Source organism: Lemur catta, chromosome 3 (assembly GCF_020740605.2).
Source record: "Lemur catta isolate mLemCat1 chromosome 3, mLemCat1.pri, whole genome shotgun sequence".
Taxonomy (NCBI): Eukaryota; Metazoa; Chordata; class Mammalia; order Primates; family Lemuridae; genus Lemur; species Lemur catta.
In genome coordinates, this window is record NC_059130.1 from 34,617,005 (window position 1) to 34,644,141 (window position 27,137).

The window sequence follows — 27,137 nt, forward strand, 5'->3', positions numbered from 1 at the left end:
TGTTCCTGTTGCAAGTTGCAGGGAAGAATGCTTTATATATCCTCAGCTGTTGTTTCTTTTCCTTTATGCATGGCATAAATAAATATCTCTAATGTTTATCTTGAAGTTAGTTTTCCACTTTGCCAAAATTGTTTTTGTCAAGGATACCAGTGATTTCAATGTTGCCAAATTCAATGGAAACTTCTGTCATCTTATTTGACCATTCCTCAGCATTTGGCCAAGTGGATTATTTGCCCCTTGAAAGACTTTCCTTTTGTGTTGCCACATTTTTTAGTTTCCCTCTTTTTTACTGGCTGCTACTTTGCAGTCTTCTTTGTAGGCTCCTCTGCTATCCAAATCTCAAGATTTAGAACTGTGAACTTTTTTGTTTTCCTTCTGCCTCAGTGACTCATCCATAATTTAGTACACAGTCTGTATACATCCTGATGACTCTCAAATTTATGTTTTCAGTTCAAACTTCTCTTCTGAGTCTCCAGACTCACATATCCAATAGTTTCCTTGGCATCTCTATATTAACATTTCAAACTTAACACGTGCACAGTGAAACTCTGTTCCTCTGTCTGTTTTGCCTCCAACCAATTTTCTACAAGTCTTTTTTGTTTCTGTTGCTTAAGCCACAGACCCTGATTCCTCTTTTTCAACAAGTGTTGATATTGTTTCCAAAAATTATCTTGAATTGTCCCACTCTTCTCCACCTCCACTGCCAGATGATAGTCTATGCTATCATTAGTTCTTGCCTGGATTGCCATTGGTCTTCCCTAACTCATCTTTCAGCTTCCCCTATTGCCTCCATTGAATCCATTTTTGGTACCATGGCAAGATACAAATGTAAATTGAAATATATCACTTATTTACTTAAAACACCTTTGTGATTTCTAATTACATTTAGTAATTTCTTATCATGATCTGGTCTCTGTCTTTCCAGCTTCATCTTGTGATCTCCCCTGCCCCTACCCAACTTGTGCACAACTCTTCAGCTGGTGGTCTTTTTAAAATTTCTTGAGCCTACATTTTTCTCACCTGCCTCTACTTAGACCACTCTTACCCCAGTTTCTATAGGACTGGCTTCTTCTCATCTTTAGGCCTTGACTTAAATACCGTCTCCTTCTCAGACCGTTTTATCTAAAGTAGATACTGCCATTGCTTTTCTATTTCAACTATTTGTTTCTTTCATAGTACTTACCAGAGTTTGGATTTATTTTGTCTTTGTTTTCTTGTGTTTGGTACTCCATTAGGGTCTTTGAGGATAGAGACTTTGTTTCTCTTGTTCCCTGTTAGATTCCCAGCACCTAGTATAGTACCTGGCACATAGTTGGTATTCAGCAAATATTTGTTGAATGAATAAATGAAAAGTATGAATCTTACCATGTCCAACTTTATGTGTTTATGTATTTTCCTTGTGGGTTTTAACGTATCTAGTTTCCTAAAACCAGAGCATCCTACATAAAGAAATTCAGGGCAGAGACAAGATTTCTTAGAAAGATTAAAATAGCAGACTGAAGAGCATAAATGGCAATATCCCAAGCTCAAATTCTGATTTTTAACTCAGGTTTTGCTTCCTACATCACACCCTGGATATGAATTCACATGATATAGATTAGTGTGATGGCTAGGAAAGTATGTATTTTTTTAAGCTAGTGGAGTCACTGGTTACTGTCACCCTGGTGTTTTATTAATGATTCAGATTCCTCTAAGATTCCAAAATTTAAATTCAGCTTTTCAACTCTTTTTCACTTTTCTCCTGCCAAGTATTTTATATCCTACCCTACCTCTACTACACACATACCTGTTTTAGGGAGATTATTCAGTTTTGTTATCACAGAATTGTGAATGACCACAAAACTTCAGTCCTGGTCACATCGTACTGTCTTCCTTATCAACCAGTTGGTTTTCCCCCAGGTTATCCCATCACTGTCACCTCCTCTGTTCTAACAGCACTGTGTATACCTTGAGCTCATTGAAGACATGAGCCATGTGTTATTATATCCCTTAGTTATTGTGCACATAAATTGCTCAATAAAGGTTTATTCGGTAAATGTGAATTACCATGCTATCTCTGTAGAAAATCAGAAAATGACATTTGTGCTACATGGCCTATAGTTTTCTAATTTTCTATTCTATCTTGCAGCATATTCTATTTACTATATTTTTATTTCCATGAAAGGCTAACACTAGTTATGATTTTCTTATAGCAAACTTCTTGGGAATTTAAGATGCAAGGAAACAAATTTTGTGCATGTATGTTTCAGATATGATCATTCTGTTTCAAATGACAAAGCCCTGATGGTGCTAACTGAAGAACCACTGCTTTATATTCCTCCACCTCCTTGTCAACACCTGATTAACACAACTGAATCTCTCAGGTGAGTGTTGTAGATTATTGCAGAAATATCACAGTTGGTTCCCATGTTTGGAATAGTAATTGTTCAGAGTAACTAAGTGGCTGAGAGAATCTCTGAATTATTTGTTGGATAGACATATCAATTGTTGTCCAGTATCTCCACCAACCTGATGGAGATGGTGATGGGTCAATTTTATGTGGTGCTTGCATACTTAAATACGTCTTATTTGAAAACTACAAAATGAAATTAATATTAAAATTCAGGGTGTTAGGCTTACAGATGATAATGTTCATATCAGAGGATCTTTTTTCTTAAAATTAGGAAGACAATAATTTGAGGATATGTGATTCTGGAGGTACTTTCCCATTATTGCACCCTTCTTTATCAACTTTTCCCTTGCATTTTTTCCTGTGATTTTAGTCCTTATTCTTTAACATTAAAAACTGCCTCAGGCTTTTTGTGGTAAGTAGTAATCAACTACAGTTAAATAAGCATAGTCTAACATCTTTATAATTATTATAAAAGGCAAACAAAATAAAGGAAGTTATATTATGAACTGGGTTTTTATTTCCAGTGTTGAAAAATTTGAATTATTTTTTTTCCCCAGGCAATTGAGTTCATTCTTTTCCTTCTCCCCAAACAGCATGATTTTCAAAGTCTTTATTCAATGCATCTATTTGTTGTTAGGGGGCCTATGACTTGTTAAGTTCTTTCCAGTGTCTTAGATGTTTCTATGTACATAGCCCAAGAACAGAAACAGGAAATATGTTTTTTGTGGAAAAACCTTTGGATCTAATTATTTATATTTGGCAGGTATTCAGCTGTGATTTTCTTTGAATTTTGAACTCATGATTGAGGAGGTTGCCATATAAAAATACATGTCATTAAAAACAGCTTAACATTAAGTATCTCAGCTTTTTCAAATAAAAAGGCAATATTGAGTCATCAGGCACTTGGAATGCTCTTTGGAACATACAGAGTGATTAAAATCATTTCCAACCAAGGGGTGAGACATTCGTTTCTATGAAGTATGTTTAATTAATTAAGTTATATTTTATAGGTTAAATCATGAACTTCGAGGGTGGGTTCATAGACATGAAGTGGAAAGGACCAAGTCAAGAAGAATGACAAATAATCAACAGAAAACCCGTATTCTTCAGGTTTGTTTTTGCTTGTCTTTGAACAATGGTTGGCATATTTGTTGGAAGGCTTCGCCCTGGGTTGCTCCCTCCCTGGAAAATTTGGGAAGCTTGAACTTCAGTCCCTTCTCACTGCCTCCTGCTGCTTCTGATACAGCTGTCATTGCCACTGAAGTAGCACTAGTTTAGGTTTTACAGCATTAGTACTGGCTGCTCAGGCATGGTGCTATTTCCTGTTCTCACCTTCAAGTTAACTTTCAAGCCAGGAGTTCCTATGCACAGATACCTGTAACAAATGTTTTTGGCACAATGGTATATAATAAATAATACTGTTTATCTCCTTTCTTCTTAGAGCTTTTCAAAAAGAGAGTGTTGAAACATGGGGCAATTTAGAAATGAAGGCAGGCACATCCATGGAGGGCATTTCTGAACTTAGACATGTACCACTATGGGTTAATGACAGCTCTTAACTAGAACTGTTCAGTAAGGCTTTCAACTCAATGTTGTTTGCCACAAAGCACCATTTATAGTCATTCTCCATCATTCATCAAATATTTATTACTATTTCCAAAACACTTAAACTGGCAACTGGCATACTGCAATTTCCTAACAAACATTACCTATGTTTGTTATACTATAGGTAACAAACATTACCTATAGTAATAATGAGCCAGGGACTACTCTAGATCCTGGGAATAACAGTAGTGAGTATCACAAAGTCCCTACCTTTGTGGAGCTTGCATTCTAGTGGAGAGCTGAACAATAACCAAGTAAATAAATACTCAAATACACTCAAAGTTAGAGGTAGATTCTCTAAAGAAAAATAAAGCAGGTTAGGAGGTTAGAATTTGAATTGAGAAATGAGTTATTATTTTAGATTGAGTAGTCAGAGAAGGCTTCTCTGAAGAAGTTCCACTTTAAGAAGATATTGTTGGAGTAATTAATGCTAGCTGTTATAACAGCCTCAAAATCTCAGTAGCCTAATAGAATAAAAATTTGTTTTTTCACTCACACAAAATTTCACATAGTTCTCTAGGATGGCTTTCTTCCAAGCAGTTAGTAAGAGATCCAGGCGCCTTCTATTTTGTAGCCCCAATAACTTGAAATCCTTTGCTTCTAGCTTGGGTGTTAGGAAAAAACAAAATGTTTTAGGAATCAGGCCCAGGTTTTAGCCAATGTTCAGTTGGCTAAAACTGTCACTTTGCCTAACCTGCTGCAAGGGAGACTGGGAACATGTAGTCTTCCTGTGTGCTCAGGAAGAAGAAACAGGTTTGGTAAGGACATTGCTTTTGCTGTAGGCAGAAAATGAAAGAAGTAATAATGTAAAGGTTTAGGGGAAAGTCTGGAGAAAGAGCTTCAAGACAAAGGGAACAGCAAATGTGAAGACCCTCAGGAGGGAACGGTTTGCGTATTTGAGAAACATCAAGAAGGTTAGTATGGCTGGAATGCAAGGACTGGGGAGAGTGGTAGATGGGACCAGAGAAGCAGTAGAGAGAGGTGAGATCATAGTGAACTTCATAGGCTATGGCGAAAACTCTGGGTTTGTTCTTAGTTAGGAGGGAACACCATTGAAAGGTTGAGCAGGGGAGTGACTTGATATGATTTATTTTTAAAAATCACTAGCTGGCACACAAAGTAGACCATAGCAGGGAGCATGACTGGAAGGAGGGATACCAGTTAAGAAGCCATTTCAGTAGTTTAGGTAAGAGATGGTTGTGGCCCATACTAGCATGGTGGCTGTGAAGGTGGAAGAATGTACTTGGATGCCAAATATATTTTGAAAGTAGAGCTGCTAGAAATTGTTGATGTAAAATAAAAAGGAATCAATAATAATTCCTATGCCTTAGGTACTAGATGAATGGCAATGCTATTTACTGTGACTAAGACTGGGGAAAGAGCAGTTGGAGGCAGGAGTCAAGAGTTTTAGAAATGTTAAGTTTGATGTGGCTGTTGACATTCAAGTGGAGAAGTCAAGTGGACAATCAAATCTCTAGGTCTGGAATTTAGGAGAGAGGTTGGGAATTGATGTTTAATTTGGGATGATATTAACTAGGGAGAAACTAAAGAGGAAAGAAAAGGCAGTGAGGAACTGAACTCTGGGCCAACTCCAACACTAGAAGCTAAAAGAGAAAGAAGGATCAGCACTTGAAAAAGAAGAGGGGTGGGTGACCAGTAAGATAAGAAAACATACAGGATGGTGGTATACCAAAACCCAAGCAAAGAAAGTTTTGTTGGTTTTTTTTTTTAGAGATGAGATCTTGCTCTGTCACCCAGATCACTGTAATCCTGAAGTCCTGGGCTCAAGCAATTCTCTTCCCTCACCTCCTGAGTGGCTAGTATTACAGGTGTGTGCCACCATGCCCCAATAATTTTTTTATTTTTTGTATAGATGGGGTCTTGGAGTCTTGCTATATTGCCCAGGCTGGTCTCGAACTCTTGGCCTCAAGGGATCCTCTCACTTTGACCTTCCAAAGTGCTGGGATGACAGGCTTGAACAGTGGTTGCCTGGCCTAAAGAAAGTTTTTTAAGAGAGGAATGTGATTAACTGATATGGAGCTAAGAGATACTGATTAAAATAAGGAGTGAGGAATATCTTTGGAACTGGCAATTAGAACTTGTTAGAGATTTTGATGGAAGTTGTTTCATTGGAGTGGCCATAACAAAAGCCAATTGAAGTGGATTCAGGGAAGTGATAATAGAGGAGAAAGTGAAGAAAATTATTTCAGGGTAATCCCCATAAATGGAAATAGAGAAAGGGAATAGCTGTAAGAATCAAGAAAGCGGTTTTATTTTTGGATGGGAAATATTTCACCAGGTTTACATGTTTACATGCTAATGGAAACATCTTAACTATTTGATTATTTGGATACTAATTGGAAGCAGTATGTGATATGTTCAAAAGTAGATTAAAATGATATCAAGAAACATGGACTTCTAATCATTATGGACTGTTTTTCATCTATAAAATAATGAGGGTTAGTCTAGATGAGCTCAAGCTCTGACATTGTGAGATTCTATGATTACCCAGTATGTGCTTCTCTAGGCCTCTCCAACACCCTTTATTTATCTACTATGGCAAATTTATTGGTTGTTGCTACTTCTAGAGGCTGCAGGCAGTCATTACCAATGTCATGGTTAACTCAAAATCCCAAAGCTGCTTATTGGCGTTGGAATGTGGAATCCGGTACAGCAGTACAGCAGAAAATTCATGTCTGCCAAAGCCTGCACATCAGCTGCCACCAGACCATGGCCAGAGGGAAAATGAGCTGTCTCTCTTCCACTTTCCAAATCTGGAGCAAGTAAATCTTATTTGCACAACCTAAATATATCCAGAACCCTGGTGGGAAAATAGTTTAAATAATATAGGCTTCAGGCTTCCATCCTTTGCTATACAGGGGTGAGCATAGGAGGTAGGAGTAGATCATTGCCACACAGCTGGTCTAATGGGCTTTTTGGAAAAGTAGATTAAAATTCTTTGCCTAAATGTATTTTTTTGCCTTATCTTTAGATATAATTTTTCATGTTATTCTTTCCTGTTCATTGAATAAATGAATAGGGTGTTTACTGTGGAAGGGGTGCTTAGTGTTCTTTAATCTTAAAAGAATTCTAATGCGAGGAAAATAATTTTGTTTTAATTTCACAGTCTGTTCATTTGGAGGTGATTTGTATAAGTTTAAAGTCTTATTTCCTTCCATGCTATTTTGGATACATATCTTTCTGTAAGGAGCTTAAATAATGATCAGAAATGTGGGAATCTTAGCTATAATAGAAAAAGGAATGATGGGATGAATCTATATTTGTCAATGGTAAAAGAAATTCTTGGTTAGTCAGAGGAAGGAGAAGGATTATTCTGCTAATGGTGTTGTCAATACCCAAAGCACATAAGAATTCCTTTGATTCTCTTTCTTAGTGTAGAGAGCCTATAACTGTGCTGCTTTTTCTTCTCTTCTCATTTCAACCTTCTTTTTCTTCCCAGTTACTTCTTTCAGGTGCTAAAGAAGCCTAAAAGTCCTAGAAGGTATTATGTAATTTTGGTGAACTGACATTTCTTTGAAATATCTGTTGATTTAAATATTATATCTTTGAGTTGACCCATCCTATTTCATAGTTCTTCCCTCTTCCTAGACTGTGAGTAAAAGGTAAAGGGACCTTAGTGAAAATACCTTTTTTCAAAATGAAGGTAAAATAAAGATATTTTCAGACAGACAAAAACAGAGAATTTGTCTCTAGAAGACCTGTACTATAAGAAATATTAAAGATGTTTTTTAGACTGAGGTAAATGATATCAAATAGAACCACAGATTAGCAGGAAGGAAGAATGGGCAAATATCTAGGTAGAAAGAATAAGCCTTTTAAAAAAAAAAACTATCTTTATATTATGTGTGTATATTTAAATGTCTTTAAAAGACTATTGTGTTTTTAAAGCAATAATAATAACAATTTGTTGTGGGGTTTATAGCTTATATAGAAGTAAAATATAAGATAATAAAGACACAAAAGGTGGACGAGTAAATGGAATTATACTCTTAATAAAGTTTTTATATTGTTCAAATAATATTCCAAGGTAGACTGTGGTAACTTAAAAATCAAAGTATAATCTCTAGAGCAACTGCTAAAAACTAATATAAAGAAGTACAACTATTATTAAAAAGACAGTATAAGAAATAAAAATAGAAAACTAAAAAATATGCAGTTCAATGAAAAGTCAGGAAAAGAGAAACAAGTAAGGAACAAATAGGATCAATAAAAAATACATCAAGATGGTAGACTAAAATCCAACCATATTAGTAATTAAATTCAATGGGCTAAACGCATGAATTAAAAGGCAGAGATTTTCATATTAGATTTTTTTGAAGGAAAGATGGAACCATATGTTGTTTGTAAGAAATAACATTTTAAATATAAAGACACAGACAAATGGAAAATAAACGGGTGAAAAAAATATCACATAAAGTAGACTTCTAAACAAAGGATATTGTAAGAGCTAAAGAAGGACATTTCGGTTCTTTGAATAAACTTACCCCAATCTCTCTCTCTCTACCTCCTCTTTATGGCTAATAACTCTTAGTTTTGCCCTTTTGGGTCTGTTTTCTAGATCCTGTAGGCATGCTTCATTCTTTTTTATTCTTTTTTCCCTTCTATGTATTTTCAAATAGTCTGTCTTCAAGCTCACTAATTCTTTCTTCTGTTTGATCAATTCTGCTGTTGGGAGACTGGTGCATTTCTCAGTTTATCAATTGAATTCTTAAGCTCCAGAATTTCTGCTTGATTTTTTTAAAAAATTATTTCAATCTCTTTGTTAAATTTCTGTGATAGGCTTCTGAATTCCTTCTCTGTGTTGTCTTGAAGTTCACTGAACTTCTTCAGGACAGCTATTTTGAATTTTTTGTCTAAAAGGTCATATATCTCCATCACTCCAGGGTTGGTCACTGGTTCCTTAGTCCATTTGGTGAGGTCATGTTTTCCTGGGTGTTCTTGATGCTTGTGGATCCTCATCAGTGTCTGGGCATTGAAGAGTTAGGTATTTTATTTTATTTTATTTTAGAGACAGAGCCTCACTCTGTTGCCCAGGCTAGAGTGCCATGGCATCAGCCTAGCTCACAGCAACCTCAAATTCCTGGGCTCAAGTGATCCTCCTGCCTCAGCCTCCCTAGTAGCTGGGACTACAGGCACGCACCACCACACCCTATTTTTAGTTGCCTGGCTAATTTTTTTTCTATTTTTAGTAGAGACGGGGGTCCCGCTCTTGCTCAGGCTGGTCTCAAACTCCTGAGTTCAAGCGATCCTCCCACTTCAGCCTCCCAGAGTGCTAGGGTTATAGGCATGAGGTAACTATGCCCGGTCTAAGAGAGGTATTTATTTTAATCTTTGCAGTCTGGGCTTGTTTGAACCCATCCCAAGGAAGTAAATTTCATACTGACAAAAGGAGCATTTCATCAAGAAGACAACAATTCTAAATGTATAGGCTCCTAATAACAAAGCTTCAGAATACACACAGGGAAAAGTGACAGAACTCAAGGGAAAAATAGACAACTCTACAAAATAATTGGAGATTCTTAATTTTCTGTCATTTTGATTTAAGTGTCTCATATGGTAAACCCAAATAGCTAAAAATGGAAAAGGTCACAGCTAATTTTTCAGTGAGGTTCTTTTTTGTTGTTGTTGTTGTTATTGTTGTTTTTCTTTTTTAAGAGATGAGCTCTTAACTCTGTCACACAGGTGGTGTACAGTGGCGTGATCATAGTTCACTGTAATGTCGAACTCCTGGGCTTAAGCGATCGTGCTGCCTCAGTCTCCCAAGTAGCTAGGACTACAGGCATGTGCCACCATGTGTAGCTAATATTTTTATTTTTTGTAGAGGTGAGGGCTTACTATGTTGCCCAGGCTGGTCTCGAACTCCTGGCCTCACGTGATCCTCCTGCCTTGGCTTCCCAAAGTGCTGGGATTACTGGTGTGAGCCACCGCACCCACCCAGAGATTCTTTTGTTATTATAATTGGTGTAAATCTTAGGTAAATGGAATATCCTTGTTCTACTTGCCTGAGGTCTCTGTAACTCAGCTTTCCCTAACACCTACCCACCTACTTCTGAGACTGGGGAAAGAAGTCTGGCTTCTTTCAGACTTCTTTGTTTATTTCATATGTGTCAAAGTAGCAGAAATCATTTAAAATTCACAGCTGTTTAATCTATTTAAACCTTATGTTTGTCAACTAGGTATAATTTAATTTTGGTTTTATTTACTACTTGATAACCATGTCAATAAATATAGTATCTTATGAAATGTACTTGTTTCTCTTTTTTCTTTTCATTTTATTGGTACTTTTTTCATTTTTGTTTAACAAGGATTTATTGAACACCTACTACATGCAAGACATACGTTAGGTTTTTATAAAGTAAAACCCTTGACTTACTACAGAGGCAGAAGTTGGAAGCCGTGTATTGATCCCTGCATGCTGTTTCTATCCACGAAACAAAATTGGTCCCCCTTCTTTTCTCCCTTAACCTTTCGTACATGTTTCTGTTTTAGTATTTATCATATTGTATGTTTTCATATATCTGTCTTCCAGTTAAACTGGAAGCTTCTTAAAGGGAGAAGTCAAATGTTTAATTTTGTTGCTGTGGTGCACGTAGGTGCTTTGTTGAAAAATGGGTATATGGACACAGTAATGAACAAATGGTTAAACAATTATTTAAGCCACTGTTTGACAGGGTGAGGTCACTTCCTAATGTAATAGAAGTTGGTAATATGCCCTTGAACTCTGATATTCTTACAAAACTGTTCTGAAGATCAGCTTACAAAACTGCCAGGGAATATAAAAAGGCATAGCACAAAGCAGATGCTATGTGAAAGACGGTTTCCAGTGTAGCATATATGGGCCACTAATGGTTACATACTGAACTATTCTCTTGTCAAAAGAGTCATCAGTGGTATCTCTTTAATGATGCTGTATTCCATGGATGTATTTAGGCCTAAGATCTTTGTGTTTAACTCAATAAACAATAGGACCTTGTTTCGTTATGAACTTTTCATAGGTCTTAGGAACTTGTCATTGGCAACGTAATTATTAAAATAATGTCAGGCATAAGCTGTTAAATGTTCAGCACTACTTGTACAGTTTAGTCACAAAACTTATGGTGCTTGGACTAAGCTTTTGGACTCTTTCTTTAAACTTTATGAGAAGTGCCTTAAATGTCTTTATCTCCACAAGACACATCTCTCAGCCAAGAATGTGACCTAAAGAGATTTAATTTCGGTTAGTGTTTAATTATTTGGACTTAATATGTCAGAATATGAATACTTTAATGAAGGTTTAGCAAATGTAAATGTAGAATGAGTCAATATAGGAAGACCTTCATATAATTTCATATGACATTAAACTTTTTTTTCTCTACCAGGGTGCTCTGGAACAGGGCTCAAATTCTCAGCTGATGGCTGTTCAATACACAGAAACCACTAGTATCAGGTAAGAAAGTGTGGAAGCACTTGGCCAGGGAGTTTAAAACAGCTAGCATTTTAGTAAAGTTGAAATTCACACTTCCTTTTCACCTTAAATTTGTTCTCATCTATGACTTTTATATTAGTCATATACTACTACTATGTATATAACATACACTACTTCTGAGCAGTTGCAGTAAAGCCAGATAATTTCAAAAGATCACCTCTCCCAGTCATCATTTTGATGAAAATCTTGAATATACATAGCTCTCCTGTTCTTGATTTGCATCTGTTTCATGAGCCCAGGGGAAGGGAATGTTATTTTTTGAGTGCTCTGTGCCAGGTGTCCTGCTGAGTGCTTTATGTGCATTTTATCTTTAAATCCATATAATAACTTGAAGTTTAGTTTTTATATGGAAAAACTGGGCAAGTCATTTATTTTTTTGTAATTTTCAGAGTTTAGACCTTAGAATCAGAATTTAGACCTTAGCTGTTTGACTTACAGTGCATTTTTTTACTACACAATACTTCTTAAGATTTTGAAAGGTTCCAAAGGGAGTGCGTATCTAGAGGTTTAAATGTCTTCACCAAGACATATCTAACTAAATGGAAAGATAATGTGGGAGGCAATGTAGTACCATGGTTAAGATGGTAGCTTTGTCTGCTCTGTTGGGCAGAGTTCAAATCATAACTGCCACTTAGTTGCTGTGGGAGCTCAAAAATGTTAATGTAATTGAAGTTTCCTCATCTATAAAATTCTGGTTGCACAGAGTTGATATAATGGTTAAGTTAGATAGTATATTTAGAGCACTTAGTGTGGTGCTTGGCACATATTAAGTGCCCCCCAAACATGGTAAATGGTGATGATGTGATGATATTGACAACAGTATCACTGAAGTGAAAGTTGAGAGTCTCAGCTTCTGTCTGTAGCTCTACAACAGACTTACAGTTCACTGTTTACTTGATGTTAATTTAACGTTTACTAAGAACCTATTATGTGCCAGGCAGTGTTCTAGGCTCTAAGAAAAAAATATATATAGTAAAAATGTAAGTTGAAAGCTTTTTTATTCATTATGTTATTAACTGAGACTTCCTATTAAATGTCAATATGCAGCATATCAGCAGTCATGAATGTTTAAAATCCTGAGAATATATTATCTGGTTGAAATGGATAACAGAGGCCGGGCGTGGTGGCTCACGCCTGTAATCCTAGCACTCTGGGAGCCCGAGGCAGGTGGATCACTCGAGGTCAGGAGTTCGAGAGCAGCCTGAGCAAGAGTGAGACCCCCGTCTCTTCTAAAAATAGAAAGAAATTATCTGGCCAACTAAAACATATATAGAAAAAAAATTAGCCAGGCATGGTGGCACATGCCTGTAGTCCCAGCTACTGGGGAGGCTGAGGCAGTAGGATCGCTTAAGCCCAGGAGTTTGAGGTTGCTGTGAGCTAGGCTGATGCCATGGCACTCACTCTAGCCAGGGCAACAAAGTGACACTCTGTCTCAAAAAAAAAAAAAAAGAAAGAAAGAAATGGATAACATATATTTAAATAGTAACTAATAATTCTGTGTTAACCAGAATTTATCATTCAATTACTATACATTTATTTAAAAAATATATCGATTGATGCATGATTGTGATGGCATAATATTTCTTCATTAATTAAAAATACTTTTAATTAATTATAGTCAATCTTCATTATTTATAGATTCTGTATTTACTAATTCACCTACTAAAATCTGCTAAAAATTTATCTGTAACCCCAAAATTAATACTCGCAGTGCTTTTTTTTTTTTGTCATTTGCAAACATGTGTAGATGCTCTCAGGTGAGGTTGACTAAAGCAACATTTTGCCTTCTTGTTTCAGCTCTCATAGCATAAAAAAAGTTTTTTTAATGGCTCATTTAGTGCCACATTTTTCATAATTTTGTGCTTTTTATTGCTGATTTTGCTATTTAAAATGGCCCCCAGGCATATTGCTGAAGTGTTGTCTAGTGTTCCTAAGCCCAAGCAGGCTGTGATATGTCTTATAGAGAGAACACATGTATTAGATAAGTTTTGTTCAGGGCGTGAGTTATAGTGCTGTTGGTTGTGAGTTCAAGTTAATGAATGAAAGATATATATTAAAGAAAGTGTCTTTAAACAGAAACACATAAAATAAGGTTACATGTTGATTGGTTGACAATACCAGAGGCTCACAGGAACCTAACTCTGTGTTTCCCCTAGGAGAATGGTTCAGGATTCACTAATTCAGTGTTCGCAGTGACTTATTAGAACATAACTATCACAAATAACAAAAATTGGCTGTATATTCAAAATATAATCAGAAATGGCCTACTGAGCAGATGTGATTATTTCAAAGGAAGTTCTCATGACTCATTTATTATTTTTATTTAGGTCAATCTTTTTCTCCTCTTAAGTTAATGATGTTTGATTGATACATTTAAGTTTTCTCTTTGGAGAAAAATGAAGCATTGTAGTATCCCTTTGACTATTTTGGACATTGGCCCTAAACACTAAAAGATCCTGAAAATATTAAGAACTATATTAGTGTCATTTGAGTGTATCTTTGGGGGCACAATGTGGTTTGAAGTATTGTAATTTTAGATTTTAATTTTATCAAAACATTTACATGATGCTTTTAATAGCAATGGCTAGCAATTGTTGAGTGACTCATGGAAGGGGACCCGTACTTGGCACTTTACATATATATCATCCCCAATAACAATCCTGCAAAGTTTACATGGTTATCCTCATTTTATTGATGAGGAAACAGGTTGCTCAGAGAGGTTGATTTCCCCAGGAATACCCACTTGAGGAGTGGAGCAGCAATTCAAAGCCAGGTCTATTTGTTTCCAAATCCTAATCTCTTTCCACCTTTTGCACAGCCTCCTAGGCATGCACACCTTCACATATTTGACAGAGTGGCAAAAAATGGCTTTTCCTTAGACTTAATTTTTATTACCAGAAATTATAAAACCCTGCAAACCGATGCAGAAATCTATTTTCTGATAGTTTTTACTATCTAGTACATTTTAGAGCCTTGATTTAGAAACAAGAATATTAGCTTTAGTGAATTGTATCTTATAAATATCCTGATCTTGGGCTTTTCAAAATGTTGTAAAAATTACTACCAAAGTGCTACTAATATTTTGGTTGAGAGAGATTCTTATAATTTAGACATAGCCTTAGAATGGGAAGTATTTTGGGAGAACATGGAACTTTTTCCTTTTTTACATTTTTCTTACTTCAGCAGGAACTCAGGGAGTGAGCTACAAGTATATTATGCTTCGCCCAGAAGTTATCAAGACTTTTTTGAAGCCATCCACAGAAGGGGAGACACATTTTATGTTGTGTCATTTCGAAGGGTAAGTTCATCTTGAAAGAATAAAGCTAATATTTTTGAATGCCTGCTGTATATAAGATGTTGGGGTGAATATTTTGTAAGATATACATATGTGAGAGATAGGAAGCAATATAAAGTAAATTATGTGAGTGGGACAGTGTAAGTGCTATAATACATGCTTAACTTTGAGCTTTTCAGTGTTATAAAAGTGAACATGGAATTGGTGTCAGTCTATGAATTTGTATTTAGAAAATATAAACTACTTAATGATTTTTATTCTTTGTCATCCTGATAGCCATACTGTTTGTTTATAACCAAAGGAAAAGCAAAATTTTCATAAAAATATTTTATTTAGGCTTTTCCTATTTAGGCTTTTTAAGCCAATTCCCATTTGGTTATTGAGAAAGAGACTTCTGAAATGTAGGTTTAAGATGAGTCATGGGCAGGTTAATACATTAATTGTGGAATGTTTGAATCTATGTTCCTAAGATGTTCTATTCCTCTTGGTCTCTTCTTGATCAAACATTTGGTTGGTGAAGAATGTGTTAAATAATCAAATAGCTTATGCAAAGGTAAATGTTTATACCAGCACTTTTGAATGTTATGAATGTTAGACTAAATGGAAAAAATGCATAGCTATTTACATTTCATCTACTTTTCCTATAAAATGAAAATGCTGTATATTCTTCATAGAGTTGCCATGTGAATATCTTTGTTAGAGTGCTATTTGTTAACCCAGGAGCACGTGAATGAGTTAGAATTTCTCAGTGGTTTTCATCCCAAGCTTTTTTTTCTTCCTTTTGTTAATTTTAAGAGACAGGAGTCTGACTGTGTTGTCCAGGCTGAACTCAGACTCCTAATCTCAAGCAATTGAGTTGCTGGGACTACAGGTGTGCACCTCTGTGCCTGGCTTTTTTTTTTTTTTTTTAAGAATATAGGGGGTTGTGGTTAGAAATAAGTACAGTTGACCCTTAAACAATGTGGGTTTGAACACATTTATATGCAGATTTTTCTCAACTAAACAAGGATCAAAAATACAGTATTCTTAGTATGCAAAACCCATGCCTATGGAGGGCCAACTTTTCATATAGGTGCATTCCACAGGGCCTACTGCAGGACTTGAATATGCAGGGATTTGGGTACACAGGGGAGGCCCTGGAATCAATCCTCCATGTATACTGAGGCACAACTGTATATACTAACAATAGAATAAATAATTCATTCTCTGATTATTGTTATTGCTCACTCTCACTGAAATTCTCAGTTAGTCTAAGGTATAAATATTTAGCAGCTCAGATTTTCAGGACCAGAGAACTTTGACACTTGAAGACTAGGGAAATCAAAAATTTTATGTATTTTCAGGTATTAATCAAATATGCTAAGAGATTTGGAATACATTAGCCATGGCATCTCATGATCTCTGCCTTTTCACAAAATTCCCTGTGCTCACTTTACTCTTTTAGATATAATTGGTATATTTCTATACTCATCAGCTTCAAAGTTTCTTTTCAGCAGCTCGGGGGCAGCTGAGAATGGGGTTTCTGGCCTGGCTCCAACTGTATTGGCTGATGAAAACAAAGTATTTGTTTTACTGTTGATGTAATTATGTTAAAAGTAGGTGGGGGAAAGTACACTTTTAAGAATGGGATCCAGCACTATGAAGAAGAGACTTACTGGGTTTAAATCGATTGTGTTGAAATGTACTTTAAGTTACTACAGAAGAATGTTTCTAATACTCAAATAACCAAATAGTTGTTCTTAGGTTCAGGATGATTATTATTTGATCAAAATAATATGTATATTAGAAGTAGCAATTATCAAGTCATGGCTTGAAGTCATGGTTAGTAATGCTTTTCTAAGAGAAGAGAATAAGAACTTTTATAGAGAGAATAATCCTAGCTTTAAAGGGACTACATTTTTATAAAAGAAGATGAATGGTGTTCTTTTGTAAAATATATGAATTGCATTTTTTGCATTTGTAAAAAGCTATTTCTCAATGGTTTACTGTAAAAGTACTGTTGGAAAATCATTGACCCCCCCAACCCCCCCCAACCCTTTAATGTTAGGAAAGACTGTTAAGACTCTCTCTCTCATTCTGTTTGGATCTATCATTTTCTAATTACTGATTTATCACATTTTGGTGTTTTATGTGAAGGAAGAGTTAGGATAAACCTCAGCTTAATTAGGTAATAGTAGTTAGACAACATTCTGTTTTATTTTTTTTTTTGTTCTGTCTTGTTTTAATAGTAGGCAAAAGGAGGTTAATTTTATCTTGATGACTATAAACTATGTTATGGGATAGGAATTTAGTTCTTAAATACCTGGATTGTTCTCTTTGCTCTTGCTAAAATGAAAATGAAAAAAGTGATGAATTATCTCATGCTTCTTCTTCTCTTCCCATCTTTCATTATGAAATATTCTCCTAACAATTTCATCAAAAAGGCATGTGGCATCATTTCTTGTGAAGAAGGGTGTAGATTTTTTCTCCTACTTATGCGCTTAATTGCATTGATAGAAATTTATTATAAATGATCCTGCATTGGAAATTCAGAAATACAGAGATTCTGAAACCTCAAGTTTTTGCTTAGCATGAACCAGACGTTTATAACAAAGTCAATAAGCAAGCCATTTTGTTTTCTTTTATAATTAGAGGTGTATTTAACAAAATATTTTAATATCTTAAAGCATAGAAGTAGCCATTGACCGTTTAGTATCCCATTATTTAATAAACCAACTCTCTTCCAAACTTACACTCCCACACACCCTGCATTCCTGTACCCTTTAATCTCATTACAGCTGAGCTGCTGAAATTATTTTCTCTAAAGTAGACACACTGTTGGATGGCTTTTGAGTTCCTGTTATAGGTCAGCAAGAAAGAATGCTTGTGATCCCAGTAATCCTGACAAAGCCTCAAAACTTTTTCTGTTCTTTGACTTTCCTTTAAGAGTTTTTACCTCTAACATAGTAACCTATTCTGCTTTTTTTGTTTAGTTCCAGGTATTCATAACTTATTTTCCTATAAGTACTTTGCCATTTTCTCCTCTCTTTGACTTGTTTTAGTATGATTTGAAGAGGGGAGTATAGGAAATAACTTTTTCTCAAACTTCCAAATCACTTTGCCTATGGTATAACTCATATATTAAGAAAAATCCAACTAAATTTAATGCTTATTTTTTAATGCTTTTATATGACAGTCTATTTAGGGAGGAGAGAGGTTGATTAAAAAATATAATGAAATGAATTCAAGAGCATAGGACAGAAACAACACTCAGGAAAGGTCAAGTAAAATTAGATAAGAAAGTTATTTTAAAGGGGCAGAAAAGGTAACAAGAAGAAAGGTAGGGAAATAATATTAATTTATCTATAATTTCAGTAAATATTCAAATACAATCTTTAGATGCTGCCTTCTCATCCACTATTATATAGGGAAAGGTTTTTTTTTAATCTTTCTGGAGCAGTTCTTCCTTAAGAACAGGTCCTCTTTGATTCAGATGGCTATGAATGTCACTTTGCCATATTATCTCCACTTATTTGATATTTCTTTTTCAAATGAGATGGTTGCCTACTTTTAGAGCACTTATTTCTTTTATATTTTGTTTTCAGTACCTGTTCCTCAAATCAAAAGTAAAGACTTAAAAATACCTTTTCATCTGTTTCAAATACATACATAATGTAACAGAAGAATCTAAGCTATAGCTATATGCCTGCCTCAGAGCTGTTTCCCTCTCCCTTTCCATGTGTTTTATGTATTCCAGATACAGTACCATATTTGGGTATTTCACCCCTTCTTGGTCCCTTATAAAAAAATTTATTAACACTGTCATGTACATATGGCATGGATTGTAATAGGAACTTAAGTAATAGGGACTTACTATAAGATAAATGGAATTGAAGAAGCACAGGAAACTGACTCAGCATCCAAACCATCCCTCTGTACTTGTGCTTCAGAGAATGGAAATGGACACTAGTTCTTACAGAGAAGTGGCTTGTTGTCATTTCTGATGCAACAGCAGCTCCAGTGATTCCACTTTAGTCTTTTTCACACATTGCTGATTGAAACTCCTCAAGCACAAAGACGATCTGATTGGGTAGTCACTATTTCTTATGAAGAATTGCTCTGGCAGTCTTGGCTCATGATCCAGGGTCCCTTCATGTATTTCATTAAATGTATTCTCTTGCTTTGTAAGCTATCAACTTTATGCAGAAAGAAGAACCTAGGTCCGCTTTTTTGAGAAAATGATTGTGGCAGGCCCTTGGAGCTTCATAAACTATTAGATCACACATCCTGTTTTTTTTTTTTTTAAATTCTTGCTTGTATTGGTTCCTAATTGTTTGATCTAAAAGGCTCATCTTCTCATCTTTTTAAAAGCAGGAAATATCATATGCTTTGGTATCACCTCTCTGGCACTGAGCACAATGCCTGCGACTCAGTGCTTACTGAACAGAATAGTTTTAGGTATGTTTCACTGAGGGAAGTCACAGTGATGTAAGTTTGTTGTTTTTCATAATCATTTAAAAGGTATTTTTACATTGTTTTGCTTAAAGAAATTTGAATCTATTTTACTAATCTAAAAAGTAACATAAGCTGTGCTGAATTCCAGCAGAAAGTTTAGTTAGAGATAATCTCTCTTTTGTCCATTTATGGTTGTACTAGCCAGAGATGCATTAGCTTTATTTCTTGTCTCTGAATATAAGCTTTATAGCTAAAGAAACCAGCTGTATGCAGTGTTTAACAGCTTTCTACGCTAATAGGTAGAACTTTGAAGTACTTGCATCCTCATTTGTTAATATTTGGTGGAAACATTTTGGAATGGATTATTGTTAGACCTCACTGCTTTCTTTTTTGGAGAAGAGATGGTGTCTCCTTTTTGTACAGATTTAAGCAGCGTGAGCCAGAAACTTGAAACTTTGGAAAAACCATAGAAAATGCCCTGAGTATTGCAAAAAGGTGGACTGGTGATGTTATTCATTCAAAATGTTTGCCAAAGGTTTATTCCCATGGATGGCCATAAAGAAGAATTTCAAAAAATAGCGATGATATTTCCTAAACTAATAGCTATATTAATAGTTAACACATGAACAATGCCATATTTTCTTAATGTGTATTATTTGTTTCTCAGAAATTCATGTTTAGTTTGTATACATATAAACAATTATATATACACAAAGTTATATATGTATAAAATCTTCATAGGCAGGAGGAATTTCCTTAGAAATAAAAGGAAATTAGTTTATAAAGTCTACTTCAAAAAGATAGAGCTCCTTTTGTTTCTGAGACTTTACAACTTGAGCATACACATGCATCTTGGAGTTTGGCCATTTTCTTATCTCCACTTCCATGGCCCTTCAGCCAAATTCTAGCTAGAAAAAAATGTGAATAAATAAATTTGGAAAGATACTTGCATTAAAAAAAAGTCTTCTGTCAAAAGAGAGACTTTAAAAAAACCCTTCTTTTAGAAGGCTTTTCTAATTTTAACTTTACAATATACTCTCATTCAAGTATAAAGCACATTATAAAAAATAGAGCAGAGTTGTCTGAGTATCCACTTAACCTAGGTTTACTTACCCATTACATCAATATTTTTATATCCATTTTCTGTTTCATTTCACTATGTACAAATATTAACACTTTCATGTATACAACCTTTATAGTTCACAAACCTTTTTCATATACATAATGTCAGTAGTTTCTTACATATAATAATGTTAAGTATTCTTAGTCCTATTTTTTGAAAATGAAAAAACTGAGGCAAAGGGAGGTTAAATAGCTTATCTAAGGACACAAAAAATAGCGTTAGAACTAGGGCAATAATTGAGGTATTCTAATTTAATACAATGTTTTGTTGGTTTTACATTCTGGTACTTTTTTTCTTTACATCTGGTGCTTTTAGATATATTACAGAATATGTAAATAATAAATTACTCTAGCCTTCTCAAACCAGCATGTTTCATTGCCACATCTGCTGTACACTTTTGGCAGGGTTATTACATAGCTTCAAAAATTTTCTGTTTGTTAATGACCTGCTTGTAGATCAAGCACTTTATTAGGTTACACTTTCATAACACTAAAGAATAACTTAATGGTTTGAAAGATTATAATATAGCTTCAGATTTCAAACCAGGGAATAGGATAAATAGGCCTTGAAAGTTTCTGGTTTCTTTTTAAAACATTATCTAAAATTTCTAACATGTTGGAAAAGAAATGTCTTTGCTTTGTCTTAAAAAGGAAGTAGTTTAGCCAAAATAGAAGTTATCTTAATTATTGGTACTTCAGAGCTTCTCATTGAAAATAGTGGGTTTTTGGGCATATAAATACATTTTGTATGGATTCTATATATGGCATGCTAGATCCTTGAGATCAGAAGCCTTTGATCTCAAACTCCTTATTGCATAGGAGTTACTGTTGGGTGGTTTTAGAGGATTTAGTCATTGTTCTTTGGCTCTATAACTGATTGCTACCTAACAAAAAATTTATTATTTGGACTTTTCAATTGCAAACTCTAAAACAACTTGCTTTATGTTTGAAAAATGATTGTGGAGTAGTCTATATAACTAGACTTGTATATAGTCATTGATATAGATAACTTATAACTCGTGAATAATTTGAAGTCTTCAGTATTCTCAGAATGGTGGGCAGATCCATCTGAGTCAGTATAGTTTTCTAATTATTCATTATTTGTGTGCTCTATTTGGTAGTCTTACTTTGTAATGTGTATTTGTAAGCAATTGTTTTATCTCCCCTTTTTAAGTTGTATGCTTTCTCTGGGCAGGGATAAAGTCTGTTCAATCTGTTTTGTCTTTTACTGTGGTCTCCAACCCCCGGGCCACAGACCTGGTCAGTGCTGGTCAGTGGCCTGTTATGGATGAGGCCACAGAGCTCTGCCACCCCTCCCACCCCCAATCCCCCACCACCCACCTCCCATCCATGGAAAAATTGTCTTCCATGAAACTGGTCCCTGGTGCCAAAAAGGTTGGGGACTGCTGTTTTATAAGATCTGTTGTAATGCATTGTAGACTGTGCAGAGCAAGTCCTAAATAAATGTTGACCTCTCAGACCACTAACTGCTTATTTATGCCCTTTAACTTTATTTTTTATGTCCTACTGTTCAAAAGATTACTAGAGCTGGGGTTTGCAGAAACAAAGGAGGACATTTTTCTCAACAAATATTTAAAATTACTTTTGTAATTTGGATAACAATGAAAAGTTTTAAAATATGTAGTCTACTTTGATGTTAATGGACTTTTAGCTGAAGAATAGAATCATTCCTGAAAGACTTCTAAAGTTACACTGAAAAAGGTGTTATTTAATTAATTGATAAAGTTCTCATCAAATTTCAGTTTTTTTTAATGAGTTAAAAAAAATATTTCCCCAATGTAGAACTGCATTCTCTAAAGGATATTTCTTCACATCATGAATAGGTTAGGAAAAAAACGTATTTTAAACAACTCATAGGTGCAGACCTTAGGCATCAAGCTGGAAGCCACCAGGATGGATGATTAGCTGAGACTAGGAGTATAGTGTCTAACTAAATAATTATGTTATTGTTTAATGTCTGTTTCCCTTGCCAGGTGATAAGCAACCTGAGGGCAAGAACCTTCTCTTTTTTTTTTTTTGAAATAGCGTCTCACTCTGTTGCCCGTACTAGAGTGCCGTGGCGTCAGCCTAGCTCACAGCAACCTCAAACTCCTGGGCTCAAACAATCCTCCTGCCTCAGCCTCCCAAGTAGCTGGGACTACAGGCATGTGCCACCATGCCCGGCTAATTTTTTCTATATGTATATTTTTAGGTGTCCATATAATTTCTTTTTATTTTTAGTAGAGACAGGGTCTCGCTCTTGCTCAGGCTGGTCTTGAACTCCTGAGCTCAAACAGTCCGCCAGCCTCAGCCTCCCAGAGTGCTAGGATTACAGGTGTGAGCCACCACACCCGGCCAAGAACCTTCTCTTAGTCATTACTCTATTCCCAATACATAGCATAGTGCCAAGTATGTAGCAGGTATTCAGTAAATACTGAATGAATAAACAAACAAATGACCTGGATACCAAATCAATTTGATGTCATATTGTGAATTAGTTTATACAATCACCATAATAGGGAAGTTGTGATAGACTAATTTATTGAGTATTTTTATCAGGCCATCTGTTTTTCATGATAAATCGAGAAATCAGTCTTTGAAAATGAGTGAATTCAAATGCATTTTTAAAAGGCTAAGTACTTTTTTGCATGAGGGAAAACTGTACATCCAATAGGATATTCTGTGTGTTTCAAAGTTGAAACACTGGTCTTGGTAATACATGGACAGAGAAGATTATTTTTCAATCCCTATGCTAAACAGATTGTGCTATCATTTTAACCTCCAGAATAAGCCCCAAACTAAGTTCCATATCTATAGAGGCCTGTCTTTAATGTGTTTGTGATGTCCTAGAAGGATGAGACTATGTTAGCATTTTATTCCCTACACAGTGTTTATTATTTCATATATGGAAGGTATTTAAGAAAAGCTTGTCAACTCAAATTGTCGGATCTTTTCATAGACTATCTTTTGAATAATTTAGTCATCTATGTCTGATTATAAGATGCTTTAAAATCTTAAAGAATTAAACTAAAATATATCTTACCAGAATAAACAGATCTCTGTTATTCAGTTTACATTTTATAGCTGTTTTTTTTTCTGATTCCATTTTTTATTGTAGAAATGCGGTAATTTTTATTCTGTTAAGGAGTCTGCCTTGGAGGGGGGCACTGTCACATATTTTCTTTGAAGTTCCTTAAAGATGTTGGTTGAATTCTCCCTCAAAAATGTATTTTGAATTAGCAGTTTTTAAATATCCATTCTAGTACAAGCAGTGTGAACTAAAGAGAATGATATTAGGTTGGTGCAAAAGTAATTGCACTTTGGCACCATGAATTTTAAATCATTATAACTAGGCTCAGACACATCTTTATTAATCAAAATGGGAACCATTATAATCAACACATTTTTGCCAATGAGAAATAAGTTTGTTTATTCCTGTAACATAAAAATCCATGCTTCGGGATTCAATGAACTCTTGGAAAGCATTTTCTGCATCCTGCTGGTTGTGGAAGCATTTTCCCTGCAAAAAGTTGTCAGGATGCTTGAAGAAGTGGTAGTTGGTTGGTGAGAGATCAGGCGAATCTGGTGGATAAGGCAAAACTTTGTAGCCCAATTCATTCAACTTTTGAAGTGTTGGTTATGCGACCTGTGGTTGGGCTTTGTCGTGGAGAAGAATTGGGCCCTTTCTGTTGATCAATGCCAGCTGCAGGTGTTGCAGTTTTCGGTGCATCTCATTGATTTGTTGAGCATACTTCTCAGATATAATTGTTTCACCAGGATTCAGAAAGCTGTAGTGGATCAGACCGCCAGCAGACGACCAAACAGAGACCATGACCTTTTTTGGTGCAAGTTTGGCTTTGGGAAGTGCTTTGGAGCTTCTTTTTGGTCCAACCACTGAGCTGGCCGTCGCCAGTTGTTGTATACAATCTACTTTTTGTCCCACGTCACAATCTGATTGAGAAATGGTTCATTGTTATTGCGTACAAGAAGAGAAAATGACACTTCAAAATGACAATTTTTCTGATTTTCGGTCAACTCACGAGGCACCCACTTATCTAGCTTTTTCACCTTTCTAATTTGCATGAAATGCTGAAAGAGTTCTTCAGCAACTTCTCATGTAGTTGTAAGAGGATCACCTTCTATGGTTGCTCACAATTGATCATTGTCAACTTCTGATGGCTGGCCACTATGTTCTTCATCTTCAAGGCTCTTGTCTCCTTTGCAAAACTTCTTGAACCACCCTTGGACTGTACCTTCATTAGCAGTTCCTGGGCCAGATGCGTTGTTGATGTTACCAGTTGTCTCTGCTGCTTTTTTTTTTTTTTTTTTTGAACTCGAATAAGAAAATCACTTGAATTTGCTTTTTGTTTAACATCATTTCCATAGTCTAAACTAAATATAAAATAAATAGCAAGTAATAAGTCATTAGCAAAAAAACATAAAGGGAGAAATGTGCATTAAAATATGCATTAAAATGAGGTATAACATAACCACATTTAATTAATAATGTATCCCAATATCAAATGGCAAATTTCATCAATGCTAAAACCACAGTTACTTTTGCACCAACCTAATATATAGTAAAAATCGTTTTTCTTTTACTTTGGAATAAAGAAGATCCAACTCAGAGCTATGTAAGCAGACATTTATCTGATGTATGTATGTATATCCACACATCCACTCGTCTTCTTTATGTTTGGCCCTAACCTTTCAGGCTCCTATTTTGCCATCAGTTTAAAGAAAGACCCAACTGAGTGATGAGAGTGGAGACCCTCCCCCCTTTTTTTTAACTTGAGTCTTTAACTGCATTTAGACTCCCTTCCTCCCTTTTTTTGAGATAGGGTCTCATTCTGTTGCTTGGGCTAGAGTTCAGTGGCTTCATCATAGCTCACTGCAACCTCAAACTCCTAGGCTCAAGCAATCCTCCTTCCTCAGCCTCTTGAGTACTTGGGACTACAGGTGTGTGCTACCATTCCCAGCTAATATTTTTTAAATTTTTTGTAGAGATGGGGTCTCGCAATGCTGTTTAGGCTGGTCTCAAACTCCTAGCCTCAAGCAATCCTCCCACCTTGGCCTCCCAAAGTGCCTGGTGTGAGATCCGTAGATTGATATGTTAATTCTTATATCAGTGCTTCTCAAACTCTGGTTTCCAAAGTCCTTTATAGTTTCTAAAAAACAAAGAGACATTGATGAGAAGAATGGCATGGTTTTTTACATTTTTTAAAAATCTCTTTAGGCCGGGCGCGGTGGCTCACGCCTGTAATCCTAGCACTCTGGGAGGCCGAGGCGGGTGGATCGCTCGAGGTCAGGGGTTCGAGACCAGCCTGAGCAAGAGCGAGACCCCGTCTCTTCTAAAAATAGAAAGAAATTATCTGGCCAACTAAAAATACATATACAAAAAATTAGCCGGGCATGGTGGTGCATGCCTGTAGTCCTAGCTACTCGGGAGGCTGAGGCAGGAGGATTGCTTAAGCCCAGGAGTTTGAGGTTGCTGTGAGCTAGGCTGATGCCACGGCACTCACTCTAGCCCGGGCAACAAAGTGAGTCTCTGTCTCAAAAAAAAAAAAAAAAAAAGAAATCTCTTTAATAACTACCTTAATAGAAGCCACCTAGATTCTCTCATCTGTTTCTATGTTAATGTTCTTTTTGGTTGAAATATATGAAGAAAATCTAGCCTCACACAGATAGTTGTAATAGTTGGACAGGAAAGGAATATTTTAAAAGCCTTTCAGATAATTGGTATTCTTTGATGCTACACCAAATGCAAGATGGTAGTTTCTTAAAGGTTAATTGCAATGTGGAAGCCAAATCTATGAACTTTTAGTACTCTGAGATATTAAAAGCCATTGGTTTATCTTACACTTTGAATGGATCTTTTACCTATGTGATATTTTGTAACGTCACACATTAGTCATTTGAAGATTCTGGTTCACTGAGTTATGCAGATCTTCCAAATGTTGATACATTTTATTACATGTTAAAAAGTCACATTCTTTAATACCATCACAGATCTTATCAGAAAAGTTTTGTAAGTATGGTGAAGCTCTTAAGGTCATGGTAGCAGATACAGGTTTTCCAAAATTTTAGTTTTTGTTTGAAGGCTCAAATTTTATCATTGTCAAAAATAAGTCAGTTTTTTTAAGCAATAGGTTCACTTAATTCAATTTCAAGAAAATGTCTATCAGCTACCCAAGGATAAATAATTGTAGTTTGTCCGTCAATCTTTCAAGTAAAAATAGTGTTCCATGACCTTCTGTAACACTTCAAGGTGCTATAGGGGGAAAGTGCCATTCCTCTCTTCCTTCTCTCTCCTCTTCCTTCATACCTTTCTTCAGTTCCAGCTGTTGGAAGGCAGAAAATTTATAAGAATTTGTAGATGCAACCTAATAATATCATTTTTTATTTAGTATGTTGTTTATCATTTTCAAAATAAATAAACTTTAATGTTGTGCCATTGTAATCAAGAATATTTGAACATTTAGTGTTTATCTTGGATTTCTGCCCTATTGCCTTCTGAGGAGATAGCCGTTATAGCAGTCAGGGAACTATGCCACTTGGAAGACTCTAATTCTCTTTACATAAGAATAAAATCCTGTGACTGGTTTGAATTTAATTCTCTGCTATATAAAGCAATGATTTATTATTTAGTATAGTTTGTAAATAAAATTGATAGTGAAATTATATGTGTCATGCAATGCCATGTGTATTCTTGTAAGGTGAAGATTAGTTTGGGGTTTTTTAAACAGCTTTATTGGGGTATAATTGACCTATAATTGACCTATAATAAACTATACATATTTTAA

General features: G+C 35.4%; 1 protein-coding gene across 1 annotated transcript in view; it reads left to right on the forward strand.

The window, feature by feature from the left end:
* The window catches only part of ATF6 (activating transcription factor 6), a 193,348-nt gene that overhangs the window by 69,093 nt on the left and 97,118 nt on the right, over positions 1–27,137 (forward strand). The window contains exons 12-15 of the mRNA XM_045546533.1: positions 2,250–2,363; positions 3,403–3,502; positions 11,377–11,444; positions 14,667–14,781. Coding sequence (XP_045402489.1) covers positions 2,250–2,363; positions 3,403–3,502; positions 11,377–11,444; positions 14,667–14,781 — 397 coding nt within the window. The remainder of the gene's footprint in view (positions 1–2,249; positions 2,364–3,402; positions 3,503–11,376; positions 11,445–14,666; positions 14,782–27,137) is intronic.